Source organism: Scyliorhinus torazame, chromosome 2 (genome assembly GCF_047496885.1).
Source record: "Scyliorhinus torazame isolate Kashiwa2021f chromosome 2, sScyTor2.1, whole genome shotgun sequence".
NCBI lineage: Eukaryota > Metazoa > Chordata > Chondrichthyes > Carcharhiniformes > Scyliorhinidae > Scyliorhinus > Scyliorhinus torazame.
Window position 1 is genome coordinate 136,089,452 of NC_092708.1, and position 24,607 is coordinate 136,114,058.

At 45.0% G+C, this 24,607-nt stretch overlaps 1 protein-coding gene across 2 annotated transcripts in view; it reads left to right on the forward strand.

The window, feature by feature from the left end:
* itga4 (integrin alpha 4) overlaps positions 1-24,607 on the forward strand; it is a 315,916-nt gene that overhangs the window by 114,298 nt on the left and 177,011 nt on the right. For both annotated transcript variants that reach the window (XM_072477536.1, XM_072477545.1), the window contains exons 14-15: positions 775-929; positions 11,296-11,450. In XM_072477536.1, coding sequence (XP_072333637.1) covers positions 775-929; positions 11,296-11,450 — 310 coding nt within the window. The remainder of the gene's footprint in view (positions 1-774; positions 930-11,295; positions 11,451-24,607) is intronic.

A 24,607-nucleotide genomic window follows, 5' to 3' on the forward strand; every position in this document is an offset into this window, starting at 1 on the left:
CTTGATACACATATTTTATTGTCTGATGTGTGACACCTAGCCACTACCCTTTCTAAATAATTCCTTTGTGGAAGGAACAAGTGTGTTGGCTGATTGCGGGATTTACTGACAACCTGCTGGGATTCTAGTGGTTCCAGACCTCTCGTGTGTGACACAATGACAGAGATCAGCAGGTAGACCATCCACATCTGAGACCGTGTTGCCTGACTGGTGTTGGCTGCTTTAAGCTACCTCCTTTCACGCTTGCTGTACCAGCCATTTCTGGGAAGGTAGCCATATGTTCTTTAAAGTGTGCTCTGTCTCTCCCCAAGTGCTTACAGAGTTGTTGCATTCCCCAGACAAACAAATTGGCTTTTTCAGTCAGTAACGTCCAAATCTACAGAAGTGTGGTAAATGGTCAATTAGCTTTTTCTGTTTCAGATGCTTAAATATCTCTTGATTGCAGCTCCCAGTTGATTTTGAGGATTTAGTACATTTCAGTGTTCACTGTCCAGCCTGTTGTACAGGGGGCCCTCCTTGAATCTCACCACACAGACTAAAAATAGCAAAATTGTGTAAATTGGCATGGGAGCTAGCTTTTCTCCCCAACATATTTTTGTAACCAACCTTGTTATTTGCAATGATCTATTGCATTTCCCCAAGTTATTTTCTCATTGTTTTAAACAAGGCACTGTTGCAAACTGATAAAATCACTGCTCAAGTTTTAATCGGGGTAATGACATTTCCTGATTTTCAGTCTTGTGATTAGTAATTACTGTTCTCCTTGCCTTGCAGGAGCAGGCCTGTTGTGAATATTGAAGCCTTCCTGTCTCTGCCTCCTTCAATCAACCGTAAAAAAAAGGAATGTTTTGAGAACGGGAAGCCTGTTGTGTGTGTCAATGTTACTGTCTGCTTTGGTTACAAAGGAAAGAAGATTCCTGGTCACATAGGTAATAATCACACCAGTGCATTGTGATTGTTGAACTTTACTTGAACTTTAATAATGTGTATTATGACCATTTGCATTTGAACATTAATTTTATTGTGACACAGCTGCAGAAGACATAGGTGATAGTATTAGATTATACTTGACAATAGTTTACTCTTGTTCTGCTGTTCGATATTAGTGATATTTAACTGATAAGACAGAAGGACTTATTTTAAGCAAAGAACTTAGTTTAAGCAATAAAGCCCTTGGTGACCATTGAGTAAATGTAGAGCGATAAATTTGCTCTTTGATGCATCCTACTTATTTGTAATCAGTAAATTGATTCTCTCACCTCTATGATTCCTGAAATAATTTTCTGGGAAAATATTATAATTATTAAAAAATGGAATATGTAGCCAACATAAAAAGGGTGGCATGGTGGCACAGTGGTTCAATTCCAACCTTGAACCATGTCTGCTTGCGTTTCCTCCGGGTGCTCCCGTTTCCTCCCACAGTTCAAAGATGTACAGATTAGGTGGATTGACCATGATAAAACTGCCCCTTGGTATCCAGGGATGTGCAGGTTAAGTTGTGAGGTTATGGGGATAAGTTGGGGGAGTGGGCCGAGGTAGCATGCTCTTTCGGAGGGTCAGTGTCGACTCGATGGGCCGAATGCCTCCTCCTGCACTGTAGGAATTCTGTGGATTCTCTGGAAAAGAAAATCCATAAGTCTTTTGTTGGCATGTAAATAACATAAGTGTGGTAAAAGAGGAGAAGGGCCAATTATGGACCAAAAAGGAGATTTCCATGGAGACGGTGGAATAGCTGAAGTTTTAAATTAATACTTTGCATCTGTCTTCACCAAGGAAGACGATGCTATTGAGGCCATGGTGAAGGAGGAGATAATCAATATATGAGAAAGATTTAAAATTGATAAGGAGGAGATATTAAATAGGCTGTCTGTATTTAAAGATGAGAAAGAACAAGGACCAGATGAGAAGCATCCAATGATGCTGACTCAAGTGCGGGTGCAAATTATGGATGCATTGGCCATAATTTTCCAGTCTTCTTTAGACTTGGGTGGTTCCAAAAGACTTGCAAGAGAATTGCAGATGTTCAACCTTTGTACAAAGAAGGGTGTAAAAATAAACTTAGCAACCATAGGGCTATCAGTTTAATGTTGTTGATGGGGAAACCTCTGGAAATGATAACTTGAGGCAAAACTAGTAATAGCCAGGTGGATAAGTGCAGATTAACTAATAAAAACCAGCATGGATTTGGTGGGGAAAAATAGTTTTTTGACTAATTTGTTTAGAGGTGACAGAGATGGCTGATGAGGATAATGCTGTTGATGTGGTGTACATAGATTTCCAGAAGAAACTTGACACTGTGCCACACAACAGACTTCTGAGCAAAGTTATAGCTCATGGAATAAAAGGAACAGTGACTTCATGGATACAAAATTAGCTGAGTAACCAGGAAACAGAGAATAGTGGTGAATGGATGTTTTTCAGGTTAGGGGCAGGCTTGTAGTGGAGTTTACTGGGATCGGTGTTGGGACCCTTTAACTTCTTTAAGTATAATAATAACTTCAACCTCCGCATACAGGGCACAGTTTAAAAATTTGCACATGATATGAAACTTAGAAACATTATGAACTTAGGGAAAATAGTGTAGAAATTTGAAAGGATATAGGCAAGTTGGTGGAATGGATGGACAGGTGACAGATGGCGTTCAATGTGGAAAAATGTGAAGTGATTAATTTTGCTGGGGAGACGATTCTAAAGATGGTATAGGAGCAGAGGGGCCTTGAGAGTATCGGTGCATAAGTCACTGAAGGTAGCCGAACAGGTTAACAGCGTGGTTATCCAGGTTTTATTAATAGGGGCACAGAGTACAAGAGCAGGGAGGTTATGCCAAACTTGTACAAAATGCTAGTTCAGCCTCAGCTGGAATATTGCATTCTGTCTGGACGCTGCACTTTAGGAAAGATGGAGAGAGTGAGTGCCCCCATAGAGGAAATTAGGCGTAAGTGGAAGGAGGAGGTGGGAGGGGAGTTGGGGAGGGAAGCCTTACAGAGGGTTGAATGCATCCTCGTCGTTTGCGAGGCTAAGACTTATTCAATTTAAAGTGGTTCACAGGGCCCATATGACAGTGTTGTGGATGAATCGGTTCTTTTTGGGAGTGGAGGATAGGTGTGGGCGGTATGTAGGGGGGCCAGCGAACCATGTTCATATGTTCTGGGCTTGCCCGAAGTTGAAGGGATTCTGGAAAAGCTTTTTGGAGGTTATGACAAAGGTTTTGAGGGCAGAAATAGCTTCGAGTCTGGAGGTGGTGATATTTGAAGTGTTGGAGGACTCGGGTGTGCAGGTGGGGAGAGAGGCCGATGCTTTGGCCTTCACCTCCCTGATGGCCTGGAGATGGATTTTGTTGTGCTGGCGGGACTCGGAGCCACCGAAGGCTTGGTTATGGGTAAGCGATTTGGCAAAATTTTTGCAGCTGTAAAATATCAGGTTCTCTATTTGTGGGACAGAGGAGGGGTTTATTTATAGGTGGAAGCCATTGATTGACTTCTTTAAGAAGGATTAAGTCATTAGCGGGGAAAGGGGTGGTTTTTGGTTTGGATTGTAGTCTCTGGTTGGGGGTGGGGGGGTTGGAACGGAAGGTTGGAAAAAGAAGGCGGATGACGGGGTGGAAGGTGGGTGAATGGGTGGTTTTTGAGGGGAGGGAGGGTTTTGTGGCCTGGTATGGTGGTTGGGGCTTGTATTTCCGTTGTCCTTTTGGTTTTGCTGTTGTGATGGTAAATATTTTTAAATACCTTCAATGAAATGTTTTTCAAAGGAAAAGATTTTACTTGATAGCCCCTCTCACTAAAGTCTGATTATGAGTTGGGTAATTTTGATCAAAGCTTTAATTTTGTGAGTTTAATTAGGATTGTGCAATTTGAATATGGGCAGTGTGCCTAATTTCTCATTGCACTAGAGCCACTCTGTACCCGAAGCAAAGGTTTTACAACATCGGAAGAAAATCGACTGGCCAAATTCCCAAATCTTTGAGTACCCGGTACATTTTTTGTTGCAGACTGACTTCCTGGGTGAGATAGATTGAAATGACAATATTCTGGTTTCACATCTATTGTAGCGTCTGTTTGATGTTCTGTAAACTTTAGAAAATACAAGGGACCAGGACTTCAATAGTGGCAATCACGGTCCAATTGCCACTCCGCTCCTTTTACTTCCCTTTAGTTGGGAACCGCACGTTTCACACCCAACCTCCCATCTCGGGCCTGGTGAATAAAGTGTAGTGCAGCAGGTTTCCAAGGCATTCAGTACAGGGCAGTAGATCAGGAACCATGTCCCTTTTTTATGGCACTGGCTGCTGTAAAGTAGGTAGGTTTAAAGGTCAAAATGTTTTCGACAAAAAATTGTTCTCATGGCATTGATTTTCTCAATACCTAAAACTTACTGGTGTTCAAAATGCGGTTGAAAACTCTTAAGTACCTATTACTCCCGCAGGCGGTGCTAGCCAACTCAGTGGCTGTCATGCTCTATGATTCACAACTGCTGTTCTTCTTTAAAAATTATTTAATGGGATGTGGGTGTCGCTGACTAGGCCAGCATTTATCACCCATCTCTAATTGCCCTGGCGAAGGCGACGGTGAGCTGTCTTCTTGAACCGCTGCAGTCCATGTGGTGAATGCCCACAGTGCGGTTAGAGGGGTGTTCCAGGATTTTGACCCAGTGACCGTGAACGAACGACGATATATTTCCAAGTCAGGATGGTGTGTGGCTTGGATCAGAACTTCCCGCTGGTGATGTTCCCAGTTATCTGCTGCTGTTGATCTTCCAGATGATAGTGATCATGGATTTGGAAAGTGTTGTCGAAGGCATGGTGCACACTGCTGCTACTGGTGAGTGGTGGTGGAAGGACTTGATGTTGAAAGTGGTGGATGGGGTGCAAATCAGGCAGGTTGCTTTGTCCTGTATGGTGTTGAGCTTCTTGAGTGTTGTTGAAGTTGCGTTCATCCAGCCCAGTGGGGAGTATTCCATCATGTTCCTGACATGTCTTGTAGATGGAGGGAAGGCTTTGGGGAATCAGGAGGTGATTTACTTGTAGCAGAATTCCCAACCTCTGATCTGTTCTGGTAGCCACAGTATTTAGGTGGCTGTTCCAGATCAGTTTCTAGACCATCAGGTTGTTTATAGTGGAGGATTCAGCAATGGTAATTTCTTTGAATGTCAAGGGAGATAGTTGGAGTCTCATTGCTAAAGTTAGTTACTGCCTGCCACTTGTGCATTGAGAATATTATTTGCCACTTATTAGCCCGAGCCTGAATGTTGTCTAGGTGTTGCTTCAGTATCTGAGGAGTTTTGAATGACGCCAATGCACAAACATTGTGCAATCATCAGTGAACATCCCTACTCCTGACATTATGGAAGGAAGGTAATCAGTGAAGCAGCTGAAGATGGTTGGGCCTAGGGCATTCCCCTTCGGCACACGTGCAGTGATGTCCTGGGACTGAGATGATTTACTACACTGCTGCTCTAAAACCTCAGTGTGGTAATAGAAAACATCAGGATCGGAATCTCAGGGAAACCATACTGGTATGGTGCTTCAGCTACTGGACTAATAAATCAAGTATCCTGGCCAATAATTCAGAGAATGAGAGTTCAAATTCCAACGTGACCATTTGTAAAAATATCTGGAAATAAAAGGCCCGCCTCGGTAAAAGAGACTGCTGAAGCTGTTGAATTGTTGGAAAAACACAACTTGTTCACGAATGACCTTTAGACGGAAGAAACTTGCTGTTATAACCCTGTCCAGTCTAAGTGACTTCAGTCACATTCCAATGTGGTTGACTCTCCATTGCCCCCTGAAATTGGCTAGTGAGCCACTATAAGTCACCTAAAAATGCGGAAGCATTTTTACCACATGGTCCAAGAAATCAGCCAATGAGCATCTCAGAGCAACTGGGGATAGATAATAAATACTGGACTTGTTAGTGATGCAGCGGTGACATTTGACCCAGAAGTAGTACCATAAGGAAAATGTGTAATTTCTGTAAAATGTCTGTGAAATATGTAATTGTTTTTAAGAATGTTTAGAAAGGACTTTTAAGTGGTCCCATCAATTGCAATGTTATTTGATAAGCTACACATTTTTTTTTAAAAATAATTTTTATTAAAGGTTTTCATAAAATATCAATAACAAAATGAGAAAGAAAAAAGAACCCAACAGGGTTAAGTACAAAACACAATCTAAAAAAGCAACCCCCCAAACCCCTCCCCCGCCCTGTACCTAAATAATAAATTAACATTAACACCCCGACTTAAGACAACAGGTGTATACACCCCCTCAGACCCTTCCAGTGTAAATAACATAAACAAAAATAAAGTAACCCCCCACCCCCCGAGCTGCTGCTGCCATTGACCAATGTCTAGCGTTCTGCCAGAAAGTCTAAGAACGGTTGCCACCGCCTAAAGAACCCTTGTACCGACCCTCTCAAGGCGAATTTCACCCTCTCCAATTTAATGAACCCTGCCATATCGCTGATCCAGGATTCCACGCTTGGGGGCCTCGTATCTTTCCACTGAAGGAGAATCCTTCGCCGGGCTACCAGGGACGCAAAGGCCAGAATTCCGGCCTCTTTTGCCTCCTGCACTCCCGGCTCCTCTGCCACCCCAAATATTGCGAGCCCCCAGCCCGGTTTGACCCTGGATCCTACCACCCTCGACACTGTCCTCGCTACGCCCTTCCAAAATTCCTCCAGCGCTGGGCATGCCCAGAACATATGGGTGTGATTTGCTGGGCTCCCTGAGCACCTAACACACCTGTCCTCACCCCCAAAGAACCTGCTTATCCTTGTCCCGGTCATGTGTGCCCTGTGCAGCACCTTAAACTGTATGAGGCTGAGCCTCGCGCATGAAGAGGAAGAGTTCACCCTCCCTAGGGCATCTGCCCACGTCCCCTCTTCGATCTCCTCTCCCAACTCCTCCTCCCACTTACCTTTCAACTCCACCACCGAGGCCTCCTCCTCCTCCTGCATCACCTGGTAAGTTTCCGAGATCTTCCCCACTCCCACCCACCCCCCCGAGAGCACCCTGTCCTGTACTGTGTGTGGCAGTAGCCATGGGAATTCCACCACCTGCCGTCTGGCAAACGCCCTTACCTGTAAGTACCTGAAGGTGTTCCCCGGGGGGAGCCCGTACTTCTCCTCCAGCTCACCCAAGCTCGCAAACTTCCCGTCCACAAACAGGTCCTTTCATATGCCTGCCCTGTGCCACCCCGAAAACCCTCCACCTGTTCTTCCTGGGGCGAACCGGTGGTTCCCCCGTAATGGGGTCCACGCTGAGGCCCTAACATCCCCCCTATGCCGCCTCCACTGCCCCCAGATTTTGAGGGCCGCCATCACCACCGGGCTCGTGGTATATCTCCTTGGAGGGAGCGGCAGCGGCACCGTTGCCAGTGCCCCCAGACTCGTACCCACACAGGATGCCGTCTCCAGCCTCTTCCATGCAGCCCCCTCCCCCTCAATCACCCACTTGCGCACCATTGTCGCATTGGCGGCCCAGTAGTACCCACAGAGGTTGGGCAGCGCCAGCCCCCCCCCATCTCTACTCCGCTCCGGGAACACACTTCTCACCCTCGGAGTCCCTCGCAAACCCCATTATACTCCTGTTAACCTGCCTGAAAAAAGCCTTTGGGATAAACACTGGGAGGCACTGGAACAGGAACAAAAACCTTGGGAGCACCGTCATTTTGATTGACTGCACCCTACCCGCCAGGGACAGCAGCAACGCGTCCCACCTCTTGAACTCCTCCTCCATTTGCTCCACCAGCCTTGTAAAGTTAAGCCTATGCAGGGCCCCCCAGCTCCTGGCCACCTGGACTCCCAAATATCTGAAACTCCTCTCCGCCCTTTTTAGTGGGAGCTCGCCAATCCCCCTCTCCTGGTCCCCTAGCTGAACTACGAACAACTCGCTCTTCCCCATATTGAGCTTGTACCCCGAAAAGTCCCCGAATTCCCTAAGCATCCTCATTACCTCTGGCATTCCTCCCACCGGGTCCGCCACATACAGCAGTAGGTCGTCCGCATACAGCGACACCCTATGCTCCTCCCCAAAGAAATACATTTCTATGTGACCTGGCAACCCTTGACCGGGATGCGGTACCAGCAAGAAGGAAGTTAAGAAATACGCTCTATGGCAGGCAGACAGAAAGGAGAGCTACAAGTAGAAGAGTTGGAGGAAGAAGGCAATCAGCACACGGATGGAGACACAAAGAGAAAGCAACCAAAGAAAGAAAGAGGAATACAGAAATCTTTGGAGGGGAAGAAGCAAATCTCTCACAGGAATAGTTCAGTTTTTCAGAAAAGGAGGCAGGACCTCTGGGCGATGCTGTGAGAACTGACTGAAAAACCTGGAGAGCTGTGAGAATAGTTCGGAGATACTAAAGTGTGTCCTCTCCGAAGTGGTCAAACTGTGAACCAGGATTTTATTGGTTGGTCAATTGAACAGGAACTGAAAGGTAAACCACCAGGACTGCCGCGATTGGAGGGAGTGAGGGATAGTCGAAGTACGCCTTGCTTATGATGATCACAGCCATAAAACTCGAAAGACAAATGTGTTGTCAGAAAGAATTCCTTACCTACCCTACATGAATCAGAAACATTATATTGTGGAACTGTGAAGCTATGTAGTGGCACATTTATGCAGGGAGTTGTCTGAATTCTTGTGGTTGTATAGGATGGATTTTTGTTGTATTGACTTTTTAAAGTAAAATTCATCATTTTGTCTGAAGTACCGTACCTAATACAAAACAGTTCATTTCATTTTGTTAATTTGATCTTGGCTGTTTTAGTCTCGTGCATGAAAAGATTCAGAAAGATGATAAAAGAACTGATTAAAGTTGAGGAAACCAGCATGTGGGTGTTCGGGGGGGGGGGGGAACGGCAGAAAGTGTTTGGTTCACACATTTCCTGTTTTCAGTACGTTGTTATGCTTGGAGAATCATACTTTAGTTTTGCCTAAACGTGAACAGAATCTTAGAATACAATAGAATTTGCAGAAGGAGGCCATTTGACCCATCGGGTTGATACCAGCCTTTAAAGGAGCACCCTACCCAAGTTCACACCTCCACCCTATCCCCGTAACCCAGTTACCCCACCTAACCTTTAGACACTATGGGGCAATTTATCATGGCCAATCCTCCTAACCTGCACATCTTTGGACTGTGGAAGGAAACCGAGCACTCAGAGGAAACCCACACAGACATGGGGAGAACATGCAGACTCCACACATACAGTGACCCAAGCCGGGATAGAACGCAGGTCCCTGGGGCTGTAAAGCATCAGTGCTAACCACTGTGCTACCGTGCCACAACACGCCACATTTTGAAAATCATTTTCTTACAAACTGAGTATTATTATTTTTCAGGATGTTACTTGAATATCTGACAAAAGAATATAAATACTGGGTGGGGTTCTCCGGCCTCTCAGCCATGTGTTTCTCCGCCACGGGAGCTGTGCACCATTTGCTGGCAGCAGGATTCTCTTTCCCATTGGAATTCCCATTGAAGCCACCCCATTGTTACCACTGGCAAGCCCATGGACAGGGGTGCGCTGCCGGCTGCGGGACCAGAGAATACCACCACCAGCGAAAGGCCGGAGAATTCAGGCCGCTATATATTGTTTTGATCGGCCCAAAAAGAAATTTCTTTGATCTATTTTAACAGAGTAATACCAATCGGGGATCTCTGCTTTTAACATACTAGACTGAATGTCCGAGGAGTCCAGGCATTGCCGTCCAGTAGCTGTATCCTGTTGTAGCATAATGTGATCCGGTAAAGCTAGTAAACTCAACAGAAGTTGCTAACTCAACACATTTCCTGTTATATCAAGATCGTGTTAAGGGAGTCTTTTATACTGCTGTGCAAATCGCTACACTCTCTTGAGCAATACAAAATCCATTACATTTCACTCTTTTTGGCTCTGAAGAAGGTTTCATAGCATCACAATGTTAACTCTGTTTCTCTCTCCTCCCAGGTCTGTGGAGTTTCTCCAGTGTTTTGTGTTTTTATTTCAAATTTCCAGTGGTATTTTGCTTTTATCTTTTAAATCCTCATTCCCAGCATGAAACTTTAACCAATAGCTATGCACATTAGGAATTCTGGGATGGAGATGAGTAGTTTTTGTTGGATTTTTTTGTCCATAATGGATGGTAAATCCCCGTAACCCAGCATTGTAAAATGCTGTCCACAGAGCTCCATGCTTGAATCCCCAATATGCATTCCTGGTGAATGAGTGCTTGTGTAAGAGTAAAATAACACTTTTTGTGCTTTTGCTGCTGTTGTTCCCATTAAATTGCAATAGAGTAGTATATAACGCACAATACCTTACTGTATGTATTTTTTATTTGAATAGTTTTATAGCATTCAAATCTGTGCCGTTTCTTTTTCCAGATATGTTGCTGTGCTCAAATGTGTAAAGCAAGCGCGGTGTTCTTTGTGTTGCTTATTTCAGGGTGGTTGGCCTAGAGTTCACAAAGACCACAAAATAGCCTTAACTTAAACAAAGCTACGATTTTATTTACACTAACTTGGATTTGACATGTACTCCTTAAGGATACACAATTGATCAATAACATCTAACTACACTCATCTACTGCTAATCTCACTACTGGTTTAAATTATGATCTAACCTTACCTGCACTATATGCTCTTCCGATCTTCACTAGCTAACTCCTGCATACACTCCTCCCCTAAGGTCGAGCATCACTGCCTTATTTGGTTGTTACTGTAGCTCCCTCTGGTGGCTACACTTGACACTACATTAACCATTGCATTGCTGATAGTTATGGTAATACCACAGCAAGGTTTATAGTAACATTTGTAGCATGTACACAGATTTTGATGTATTTTGTGGAATCTACTTTGCAGCATTCCACTCTGCTGGAAATTCACTTCAAGAGACATGTAGAATCTTGTCAATGTTTTAATAGCACCATTATGTTTGCCTAATTGGACTGTTAGGATGCTTTAATAATGGGGTGCACTTTTATTATGATGGAGACTATGAATAAAATAGTGAAGAATAATGTTTGATGTCTACAAGTGGTTTGTTTCAGAATCGAAGGTCTGAACTCACAACATTCAGTAGAACAAGACATGTAGAGTGTGTACAAATACCTGGGAGAGAATGGAGCTAAAGAGATCAAGTTCAAGCTCCTTAACAAAGTGCCATCTTGTGGAAGTTTCTGGAGCTCTGTCTGTTCTGAATGTACATGTTTGAATGCACAGGCCCAAATACTTTGCATGGTGTTGAACCTGGTCCTGAGCAAACATCCCAAACTGCCTGTTAACAAATATCCTTTCTGCCTCCTGTCTTTCAGTATTGCTGTACAACATCAGTACCGATGTCAACAGAAGGGATGGTTTTCCTCCCAGATTTAATTTAATGTCTGATAGCAGCTTGAATAGTAGTTTGGGACACATTGCACTCTATCACAATATTATTAAGTGTAACACCCATCAAGCATTCATGAAGGTAAGCTGAATAATTTCTACTCTTAACTTCTCTGGTTGTAATTATACATGGACTAAGCAAATCCAATGAATGATTGAGATTCTCTTTCCTGTACTTTTCCACCATGTTTTATGTAACTGTGAATTTTTCTTGTGGCGTTGCATAAGGGGAAATTAAATAAAATGATCCTCGGGTCCCCCATCGGCAGTCCCGCTAAATCAAGGGTGACATCTGTCAGGCTTGGTGAGTCCTCAAATGACTGAGCAGTCTGATTCTGGATCCACAAGTTCTTCCACAGTGGGGACAAGTTGTTGCGTGGGAGAGTGGAACTCGTAGCTCTGGGTTGGCATCCCTCTCCTTCCACTACTGTTGTCATTCTGCCTCACTGTCAAGTCGCTGAACCTCAAAGGGGCTTGTGCCTTGATGGACCAGGTGGAGCCATACCGATTGGTCCACAACCTTCTCCTCCAAGTCATTGGTGTTAATGCCTGCGTGCTTTAGGGTGGCCTTAAGTGTATCCTTATACTTTTCCTTTGGATGCCCTTAGAGCATTGGCCAATAGACACAATGGCCCATCCATCAGAGTTGGTTCCGCAGGAGCAGAGCTTCAATGTTGATAGACACAGCTTCATGGAGGACGCTAGTGTTCCAGCAGTCCTCCCGTTGATCCCCAGGATTTGGCGCAAGCACCACTGGTGGAAGCTCTTGCATGTCTTATTGTGGCATTGATAGACAGTCGAGGTTTCACCATAGTAGAGCAGGTCGGACAACACACCGGCCTTATAAACCAGAACACTTGTTCACTTTGAAACTCTGTTATCGAAGACCAGTTGGGACAAGCAGAGGGTACCCTGAAGAGGGCTGCTCAGTCACAGATGCAGCAGCTGAAAGGCACTCCTGTCCCAACACAGGCACAGTACAACCATCATGCATCCGCCGCCAGAATGCGGAATCTTAGCTGGGGGCCTTCAGATATCACAGCCCTGCTCCTGTTGGCAATAATCGTTGCCGCAGAGCTTTTACATTCACCTGATGGAGGCCGATGTGTGACGTTATTTAATGTGGAGACTCTGATTTGCAACTGGGTTCCGCACAATCTTGGCAGGTGGTGACCGGATTCCGTGGCATGGCGGACCACGATGACGAGGGCCACTTCCCATTTCAGTCGCCTTCACCCTTCTCAGTTATTGGGAACACTGCCCTCCTCCTCCTGCTCTGCCGTTGAGGGCTTCTGGGATTTTTCTTTTCCTGGAACCTCCCCCTCACCCTTATCGCCAGGAGCTTCAGCTCAGGGTGGCACCGCCCTTGTGTATATTGGAACATGCAAGCATCTCCACCACGGAAAGGTGATGATCCTCGGAAAAGCAGGGTCAGAGGGAAAGTATAAATGCACCTAGCTGTACAGTCGCAGTTCAGTATCCATTTTAAAGTCATGAATTCACTCCTTACTTTTTAGATATGGATTTGATATTATTTAAAATAACAAAACTGGCAGCAATTTAGTGAGCAGGAGTGATGGGTTATTTGGAGCATAGGAGTTTCCTGCAGTCCTGACTGAAGAGCTGGAATTGCAAAACTGAGCAATTTTGAATGTGGTAGATTTGAAAATGGAAAGAAGTATCCATATACCTTTGGAAAAATTCAGTATTAGCTGTCAATCTTGGGTGAATTGCCCAAATGTGAACCTTTTGCTCTCTGCCCGTTTTTGATTGCACAAAGTGAGTTTTGTCTCTCAGTAACCTTCTCTTTCTGGCCTACTTCACTACTTCACTATCTTCCAGAATATTTCTGATTGTGTTGGCCCACTGTCCCACAAAGATATTGATTGGTGTATCAGTAACGTGGACACTAATAGATTTGTACTCCACTCCACTCTATACTTCCATGTGCTGTGCCATGGTACACTCCACACATTTTATACATTTGTAAGCAGCATCTCAATCAATTAAAATTACACAATTTTACATAAACTTCTTTTGAAGTACTTTCAAACATTTTCATTATGAATATTTGCATTTATATGCCACAACCAAACATTTGCCTCACCTCCGTCTTGAATGCCATGTGTGAATTTCTGACCAAAAGACAGCACTGATGTGCACTTGCCTCCAGGTTTTGGAAATGTCTATGGTAACCTTGTTCTTACCTATAAATTTAAAACAAACCTGTTGTTAAACACCAGCCCCAGATCTACCGGTCTCCAGATTATTGGAAAATGCAAATCAGGATAATGAGATATGCATGGAAATTGCCTGGGAAGTCCAAGCTTCCAATGGACTGATTCTCTGCCAGTTATGAAGGCCTACCCTGGATGTGTGAGGGATAGAGGTGGGTAAACAGGAGGTGAGAGGGGTTGAGGAATAAGTTGTGGGGGTGGAATGGTTTGATTGGAGCAAGAGTCAATTGGAGGTGGAATGAAAGGGACTGATAGGCATGGGGAACAGGGTGAATTTGATTCCCAGAAGGAAAGTTGAATGCTTCTCAACCAGTAATATGCTTTATAAAGTACTTACCTCCTGAATCCATCACATCCTCACCATGAGGAAGTTGCCAGGTTCCCCAATGCTTGTTAAAGTTGTTAACCTGAATGCCAATGAGGCTTGCATCCTTATTATGTGTTTAAAGTTGTAACATGCCTCTGCTGAGTGAGGATTTGGAGGTGGGTTGGGTCAAGAAACATATTTTTCAGACATTAAACCTACCTGCCCCCACTAGATCCTAACCCATCTAATTTGGGGTTACAATTCAGCCCATTGTATCAAGAATATTAAATATTCAGTGCACAAGTAATGTTGTGAAAATCTCGTTCATAATTCAAATGCTTTAGAATATAGCTTTTAGTTTCAGGAATATAACTTTTAGGTTGAGGGTCAAGATGATAAATGCAGAGTAAGTGGGTATTTGATTGAGAAACTGTTGAAGCCCTTATGTAGATTCAATTCAAACAAGCCTGGGTTTATAGAACATAGATCATTACAGCGCAGTAGAGGCCCTTCGGCCCTCGATGTTGCGCCGACCTGTGAAACCACTCTAAAGCCCATCTACACTATTCCCTTAACGCCCATATGTCTATCCAATGACCATTTGAATACCCTTAGTGTTGGTGAGTCCACTACTGTTGCAGGCAGGGAATTCCACACCCTTACTACTCTCTGAGTAAAGAACCTACCTCTGACATCTGTCTTATATCTATCTCCCCTCAATTTAAAGCTATGTCCCCTCGTGCGAGACATCACCATCCGAGGAAAAAGGCTCTCACTGTCCACCCGATCCAATCCTCTGATCATCTTGTATGCCTCAATTAAGTCACCTCTTAACCTTCTTCTCTCTAACGAAAACAGCCTCAAGTCCCTCAGCCTTTCCTCATAAGATCTTCCCTCCATACCAGGCAACATTCTGGTAAATCTCCTCTGCACCCTTTCCAATGCTTCCACATCCTTCCTATAATGCGGCGACCAGAATTGCACACACTACTCCAAATGCGGCCGCACCAGAGTTTTGTACAGCTGCAACATGACCTCATGACTCCAAAACTCAATCCCTCTACCAATACAAGCTAACACACCGTATGCCTTCTTAACAACCCTCTCAACCTGAGTGGCAACTTTCAGGGATCTATGTACATGGACACCGAGATCTCTCTGCTCATCCACACTGCCAAGGATCTTACCATTAGCCCAGTACTCTGTCTTCCTGTTATTCCTCCCAAAATGAATCGCCTCACACTTTTCTGCATTAAACTCCATTTGCCACCTCTCAGCCCAGTGCTGCAGCTTATCTATGTCCCTTTGTAACTTGTAACATCCTTCCGCACTGTCCACAACTCCACCGACTTTAGTGTCATCTGCCAATTTACTCACCCATCCTTCTACGCCCTCCTCCAGGTCAGTTATAAAAATGACAAACAGCAGTGGCCCCAAAACAGATGCTTGTGGTACACCAATAGTAATTGGACTCCAGTCTGAACACTTCCCATCAACCACCACCCTTTGTCTTCTTCCAGCTAGCCAATTTCTGATCCAAACTGCTAAATCTCCCTGAATCCCATGTTTCTGTATTTTCTGCAGTAGCCTACCGTGGCGAACCTTATCAAACGCTTTACTGAAATCCATATACACCACATCAACTGCTTTACCCTCATCCACCTGTTTGGTCACCTTCTCAAAGAACTCAATAAGGTTTGGGAGGCACGACCTACCCTTTACGAAACCGTGTTGACTATGTCTAATCAAATTATTCCTTTCCAGATGATTATACACCCTATCTCTTATAAACCTTTCCAAGATTTTTCCCACAACAGAAGTAAGGCTCACTGGTCTATAGTTACTGGGGTTGTCTCTACTCCCCTTCTTGAACAAGAGGACAACATTTGCTATCCTCCAGTCTTCTGGCACTATTCCTGTTGACAAAGATGACTTAAAGATCAAAGCCAAAGGCTCAGCAATCTCCTCCCTAGCTTCCCAGAGGATCCTAGGATAAATCCCATCCGGCCCAGGGGACTTATCTATTTTCACCCTTTCCAGAATTGTTAACACCTCCTCCTTATGAACCTCAAGCTCTTCTAGTCTAGTAGCCTGAATCTCCGTATTCTCCTCGACAACATTGTCTTTTTCCTGTGTGAATACTGACAAAAAATATTAATTTAGCACCTCTCTTATCTCCTCGGACTCCAAGCACAACTTCCCACTACTGACCTTGACTGGCCCTACTCTTACCCTAGTCATTCTTTTATTCCTGACATATCTATAGAAAGCTTTAGGGTTATCCTTGATCCTACCTGCCAAAGACTTCTCATGTCCCCTCTTGGCTCTTCTTAGCTCTCTCTTTAGGTCCTTCCTAGCTAACTTGTAACTCTCAAGCGCCCTTACTGAACCTTCATGTCTCATCTTTACATAAGCCTCCTTCTTCCTCTTGACAAGTATTTCGACTGCCTTAGTAAACCACGGTTCCCTTGCTCGACCACTTCCTCCCTGCCTGACAAGTACATACTTATCAAGGACACGCAGTAGCTGTCCCTTGAACAAGCTCCACATTTCCATTGTGCCCATCCCCTGCAGTTTTCCTCTCCATCTGATACATCCTAAGTCTTGCCTCATCGCATTATAATTGCCTTTCCCCCAGATATAACTCTTGCCCTGCGGTATATATCTATCCCTTTCCATCACTAAAGTAAACGTAATCGAATTGTGGTCACTATCACCAAAGTGCTCACCTACCTCCAAATCTAACACCTGTCCTGGTTCATTACCCAGTACCAAATCCAATACGGCCTCGCCTCTCGCTGGCCTATCTACGTACTGTGTCAGGAAACCCTCCTGCACACATTGGACATAAATGGACCCATCTAAAGTACTCAAACTATAGCGTTTCCAGTCAATATTTGGAAAGTTAAAGTCCCCCATAACAACTACCCTGTTGCTTTCGCTCCTATCCACAATCATCTTTGCAATCCTTTCCTCTACATCTCTGGAACTTTTCGGAGGCCTATAGAAAACCCCTAACAGGGTGACCTCTCCTTTCCTGTTTCTAACCTCAGCCCATACTACCTCAATCGACGAGTCCTCATCAAACGTCCTTTCTGCCACCGTAATACTGTCCTTGACTAACAATGCCACCCCTCCACCTCTTTTACCACCTTCCCTGAGCTTACTGAAATATCTAAACCTCGGCACTTGCAACAACCATTCCTGTCCCTGCTCTATCCATATCTCCGAAATGGCCACAACATCGAAGTCCCAGGTACCAACCCATACCACAGGTTTACCCACCTTATTCCGGATGCTCCTGGCATTGAAGAAGACAACTTTAAACCACCTTCCTGCCTACCGGTACACTCCTGTAACTTTAAAACCTTACTCATGACCTCACTACTCTCAACCTCCTGTATACTGGAGCTACAATTCAGGTTCCCAAGCCCCTGCTAAACTAGTTTAAACCCTCCCGAAGAACATTAGCAAATTTCCCCCCCAGGATATTGGTACCCCTCTGGTTCAGGTATAGAATATCCCGTTTGTAGAGGTCCCACCGACCCCAGAATGAGCCCCAATTATCCAGAAATCTGAAACCCTCCCTCCTGCACCATCCCTGTAGCCACGCGTTCAATGCCTCTCTTTCCCTATTCCTCGTCCCGCTATCACGTGGCACGGGTAACAACCCAGAGATAATAACTCTGTTTGTCCTTGATCTAAGTTTCCACCCTAGCTCCCTGAATTCCTGCCTTACATCCCTGTCCCTTTTCCTACCTATGTCGTTGGTACCTATGTGGACCACGACTTGGGGATGCTCCCCCTCCCCCTTAAGGATCCCGAAAACACGAATCGAGACATCACACACCCTGGCACCTGGGAGGCAACACACCAACCGCGAGTCTCTCTCGTTCCCACAGAATCTCCTATCTATCCCCCTAACTATGGAGTCTCCAATGACTAATGCTCTACTCCTCTCCCCCCTTCCCTTCTGAGCAACAGGGACAGACTCTGTGCCAGAGACCTGCACCCCATGGCTTACCCCTGGTAAGTCCCCCCCCCCCCCAACAGTATCCAAAGCGGTATACTTGTTACTAAGGGGAACGACCACAGGGGATCCCTGTACTGACTGCTTCCTCCCAGCCCCTCTCACCGTCACCCATCTATCTTTATTCTTCAGAGTAACTACATCCCTGAAGCCTCTATCTATGACCACCTCTGCCTCCCGAATGATCCGAAGTTCATCCAGCTCCAGCTCCAGTTCCCTAACGCGGTTTCTGAGGAGCTGGAGATGGGTGCACTTCCCACAGATGAAATCAGCAGGGACACTGTCGGCATCCCTCACCTCAATCATTCTGAAGGAGGAACATTGCACTACCTTCCCTGCCATCCCCTCTAGATTAAAAGAAAAAGAAAAAGAAAGAAAGAGCTTACCTGTTATTCACTCCCCTGCTCAGCAAGCACTCACTCAGCTCTTTACAGCGGTTGTTTTTTGGGGGTTACAGGAGGGGATAGGGAGGGAAACACTGAAAAAGTGTTTTGGGTTTAAGTGTCACTTGACAACAGCTCCTGCACAAACTACCTTTAAGTTAGGGTGACCACAACGGAGGTATGCAAATTTCCCTGGCAACAGCCAATCAGCAGCTCCTCTCTACTGCCCTCTGCTGGATGCTTGTCTTCACTCGAACAGCTAGGGTCTCTAGCTCAGGTACACCTTCCAGTTAGGGTGACCACAACGGAGATATGCAAATTTCCCTTGCAACAGCCAATCAGCAGCTCCACTCTACTGCCCTCTGCTGGATGCTTGTCTTCACTCGAACAGCTAGGGTCTCTAGCTCAGGTACACCTTCAAGTTTGGGTGACCAGAACAGAGGTATGTAAATTTCCCTTGCAACAGCCAATCAGCAGCTCTGCTCTACTGCCCTCTGCTGGATGCTTGTCTTCACTCGAACAGCTCGGGTCTCTAGCTCAGGTACACCTTCAAGTTAGGGTGACCACAACGGAGGTATGCAAATTTCCCTTGCAACAGCCAATCAGCAGCTCCGCTCTACTGCCCTCTGGTGGTTATTATACCAGGATTTTAAAGGAGCCTATGTTTACCGTACAAGCTCATGGGTAGAGTAGCGAAAGCAAGAAACATTAAAATAATACAGCCAAAAGTTCTGCCCTTACTTCAATAAAAGATTCAAATTATGTATGTAGTTCCAAATGAAAGAAATCTGTAAGCAGCTTTGTAAACATGGGGTTTCTTCATGGACCCAGGTGGTGGGATTCTCTCAGCCCATGCCGGGCCGGTGAATCGCCGGGCCGGGCGCGAATCGCGCGACGCCGCTCCAACGCCGGTCGGCCGATGCTCTGGAGAGCGGAAAATCAGCGCCATTGGTAGCGCTGCGGTCGGTGTGGCGCCGGTCGAGCGCCCCCCCCCCCCCCCCGGCGATTCTCCGCCCGGGATGGGCCTAGTGGGCGCACAAAAAATCCGAGTCCCACCGGCGCCGTCCACGTTTGGTCTTACCCGGCGGGACCTCGCTGTGCATGCATCCGGGGGCGGCCTGGTGGCGAGGGAGGGGGGGGTCTGACCCTGGGAGGGGCCTCCATTGTGGCCTGGCCCGCGATCGGGGCCCACCGATTGGCGGGCCAGCCTCTCAGGCTGGGGGCCTCTTTTGCTCTGTGCCAGCCCCTGTAGCCCTAAGCCATGTTGCGTCGGGGCTAACGAGGATGAAAGGAGCCACTGCGCATGCGCGCATTGGCGCCTGTTGCACCGCGCATGCGCAGACCCACGGCGCCCAGTTGACGCCGGCATCGGCAGCTGGAGCAATGTGGGTCGCTCCAGTGCCATGCTGGCCACCTGTAGGGGTCAGAATTGCTGCTCCTGAGGGCATGTGAAACGCGTTTACGACGGCGTCAACACTTACCCTCAGCCTCAGGATCAGAGAATCCCGCCCAGGGAGTCTGGAGAATGGGTCATAAAACTCCATTAGCACAATAATTTTTTCATATGGATTACAGAGTCAAAGAATAGCATTGAAGGTAAAATAGGTTAATTACATTTTGAACCTTCCCAAAACATGCCATGTTACCGGAGAAATAGTGGATCAAGGATCAAGAAAATTATTTTGTTTACTGTTATCTGTGTATGGTGACAGAAGCAGGCAGTTCAATTTTGGAACAGCCGGAGGCAGTTGAAGCTTCGTGTTGGTGTGCACAGCAATTCACTAAGTTGAGGGAATCAATGGGAGATGCTGGTTATTTAGGCCAACGTTTCAAGCACAGAAAGTACTACCTTCATTGTTTGTTGAAGAGAATATGTGTGGGGCTCAGTCTCCACTTGGATTTAATGAAGGAAAAGCAGATGGAAGATTTGCTCTGGCTTGCAGCTAGTGGAACAACACTACAATGATCCTAACCAAACCTTGTGACAGAAAGCAGTCAGCAGAGTTAGCTTGGAAAGCTGTGCGAAGACAGTTGTGTATCTGCTGGCAATCCGAACAAGAAGTTGAGACATTCATAGCCATGAGGCCTGTAATGAAAAGGTGAAGGGCCACAAAGCAAAATGAAAATAATAGAAGGACACCATAGAATTATTTCTCAGAGGATAGCTAGAACACTGAGCAAAATTAAATTTAATTCCAGAGGGCTGTAACATATCTTTGGGTTGGTCTCTAGAAAAGTGAATGTACCTTCAAGATTCTGGTAATGTATAATAGGGGTAACTGACTTCATAACATAACTGGTTGTAAACCAGAGTGTTAAGTTAATAATGCTTACTTTGTTTAATTCTTGTTGTTAAACAGTACAGTTTGATTTTTGTTTAAACAGTGGAATCTTATGGCATTGTTCTGCCAGTTAATTGCTGGGTCTTTGGATTTCTTCTTTAAAGTTTAATGGTCCCTGACAGGATTGTGACAGTAACTTGAGAGGCTGTGGTAACTTGGTGTAAGAACTTGCAACTGTACTGCTGGGGACAATAAATGTTTCCCTTTGGCAGCTTCAACTGGGGGATGTAAAATTGCAGTGTCATCCGACTAGCGCTTTGCAAGCCAATGCGGTGCTGCAAACTGATTGCTTGGCATCTGAATAAAAGCATTTATTTCCTTTGAATGGGCATCCATTAGCCAATCCTACTAGGAGAGCTATCTCGCAAACCTTTTCCTTGTGCTTCCCCTGCTCTAAAGACACGACAAACTGCATCAACATATTTCACCATCTGAATTATGCATGGCTTGCCATGCTCACTGCCTAATTGGTTAAGAGGGGTTCCCTAGCATCCAAAATTGCCACTTCCAAGTACAGTACCTCCTCTCTGACCAATTCAGTGATTGCCATCATCTTCAGGCTGCTCAGAGGCACACCACACAGGCAGAAAATAATTCCTTTTGGAGCTGCTGGATTTGGGATTTACTGCCCACTAACGGCCATGTACTCCCTCCACCAATAGAAAATAAGCAGACAACATATTATATGTATTAACATTTTTAATTCCCCTGTCATCCAGTGGAGTTGGTGGTTGCCCAAAGAGCATGGGAGTGCACAGTTCTGCTAAGGGTACAGCCATTTTTTTCCCCGACAATTGGGGATTGTATCTGTTAATTAGTGCTGCTGCTTAAGACTCTTCGCATCCCTGATCACTTTGTTATCTGCCAGGCCTGGATTTGATTCCATATTTTTGAGAGGGAATTTTGTGAGTTTGCACAGTCAGGGGGAATTATGTCTGCCACAGCACTTATTGGAAATCCAAGTCAATGATCTTTTACAATCTTCTGTCTATTAATACTAATAGATAGGAAATCTTGGTTAGCAACACGTTTAAATTTCCAATGCGTGCTGCCAAAAGGCTAGGCTTGCTGCTGAGAGCATGAACTCAGAAGATTACCTATCTTGGCCCACAAGGATACTAACCCTATCTACAAGTCCCTCTAACTTACAGAGATCATAGAATCTAGGGCAGGGAGACAGGCCCTTCAGCCCAAACTGGTCCATGCCAACCATAAAGCCCATCTTGGCTAACCCCATTTGCCTGCATTTGGCCCATATCCCTCTTAATCTTCTCTAGCCATGTATCTGTCCAAATACCTTTTAAATGTTATCAATGTCCCTGCCTCAACCACTTCCTCCGGCAGCTCATTCCACATATGTGCCAGCCTCTGTGTATAAAAAAAAAAAAAAAAAAAAGTTTCTCCTCAGGTTCCTATTCATTCTTTCCCTCTTAACTTAAACCAATGCCCCCTCGTTCTCGATTCCCCAACCCTGGGAAAAAGACTGAGTGCATTCACCCTATGATCTTATGATCTTATACACCTCTATAAGGTCACCGCTCAGTCTCCTACGCTCCAAAGAAAAAAGATCTAGCTTGTCCAATCATTGATATCGATAACAAACAGCAATGGGCCCAGCACTGACCCCTAAGGCACACCACTAATCACAAGCCTCCAGTCCGACAAGCATCCTTCTACCATTACCCTCTTCTTCCTACCATCAAGCTAATTGTATATCCAATATGCCAGCTCTCCCTGGATTCCATGTGATCTAACCTTCCAGAGCCAGCCTACCGTGTGGAACTTTATCAAAGGCTTTACTGAAGTCTATATAGATTATGTCTACCGCTCTGCCCTCATCAACCTTCCTGGTCACTTCATCAAAGAACTCAAACAAATGTGTAAGTCATGATCCCCCATGCACAAAGCATCTACTCCTAATCAAACCCTGTCTTTTCAAATGCCTGTATATCTTATCCCTCAGAATCCTCTCTCGTAACTTACGCACCACATATGTTAGGCTTACCAGTCTACAATTCCCAGATTTTTCCTTGCAGCCCTTCTTAAATAAGCCCACAACATTTGCTACCCTCCAGTCTTCTGGTACCTCACCCATGGCTAACAATGATGCAAATATCTCCACTAGGGCTCCCGCAAATTTCTTCTCTAGCCTCACGCAGTGTTCTTGGATATACCTGGTCAGGAGATTTATCAACCTTCATACATTTTAATACATCCATCACCTCCTCTACTGTGATGTGAACTGTCCCCAATATATCGCCACTGACATTCCCAGGTTCCCAAGTCTTCATGCCTTTCTCCAAGTGAACACAGATGAGAAATATTAATTGAGAACCTTGCCCATCTCCTGCAGTTGCACACACGTGTTCACCTTGGGGCCTTGAAAGGGTCCTGTTCTCTCTCTAGTTATTCTTTTTCTTTTAATATACTTAAAGAATCCTTTTGGATTGCCCTTAATCCTTTCAGCCAAAGCTACTTCATGCCCCCATTTTGCCCTTCTAATTTCCTTCCTGAGTATACTCCTGTATCCCCTGGACACCTCCAGGGAATCCCTTGCTCCAGCTGCTTGTGCCTGAGCCATGCCTCCTTTTTCCTAGCCAAAACCTCAACATATTTTGTCAGCCAGAGTTCCCTACTCCTGCCTGCCTTGCCCTTCACCCTAACAGAAACATGTAGACCCTGAACTCTAGCTATTTCACTTTTAAAGGCCTTCCACTTGCCAGAGGTCCCTTTGCCCTCAAACAAGCTACTCCAATCAACCATTGCAAGCACCCATCTAATTCCATCAAAATTTGCCTTGCCCCAATTTCGAACTTGCACGTGTGGACGAGTTTTGTCCCTTTCCAAAACTATTTTAAAATTAATAGAACTATGGTCACTGGTCCCAAAGTCACCTCAGTCACTTGCCCTGCCCTATTTCCCAAGGGTAGGTCATGTTTTGCCCTTTCCCAGGTAGGGCCCTCCACATGCTGCCTGGAGAAACTTGGGCAGTATGTGGATGGTCCTGCTCTGACCCTCTGCTGAATAATAACAAACTGAATGATTTTATTAATTAAATTAAATACAATAAAAATGGTTTGTCATATTAAGTACTAACAATGTAATTAAATATGGTTGAATAAGTTGACAGTTTGAAATTGTAAGGAGCTATTTTCCAGAGATTGAGAAGTCTCTAGAATGTTTTGGATGTCCCATGGCGCTCCAAATATGTGCCATGTACACTTTCAGAGTCTGAGAGCCAGGTGTAACAGTGCCATTATTTCATTTCATTTCATTTCATTTTCATTAGTTTAAAATGGAAAGAACCTACATGTCGCTACCTAAAATGCAATGTATTACTGATGAAGCTGTTGAGGATAAATGTTTGATTATCTCCCAAATGAAGTGCTTACTGGAATGCACTTAAGTTATATCAAGTCAGAGAACAGAATAATTAATCGGTAATTAGATACATTTAGATAATGTGCTGCAGATGTAGGAGAGACCTTGTGGAAAATTAATACGGATTAAATGACATTCAATTTAGGTCAAAGCAAGCATGTATGTATGAATGAATACAGTGTGCATGTGGAAGGACAATCATTGTCTGTCATCACATGCACCTGGGAATTTAATCAAGTCCAGCATTGTAATAGTCACAGCTTCAGGTTGTTTATGTTGCTTACACAAACAGCTTGGGATATTTTGCACAATGGGTGGTTAGAAATCAGTTAAATTCCTTTCCTTTGATTTAACTATGTAAAGCACTATTTGTGAGATCCTGCTCCACAGTTTTCAGCTCCTTCCATGTACCAAATGTACCTTGCTAACTGTTATTCTTCATTTGTGAGCCTGAACAGTTGTTGTTGGATGACTATTCAGCTGAGGGGGCGTCACATCCGTTCCTGATGCTGCGCTTGTCTGATATGTGTGTGTTCCAGACTCACTGGACTGGACAGGA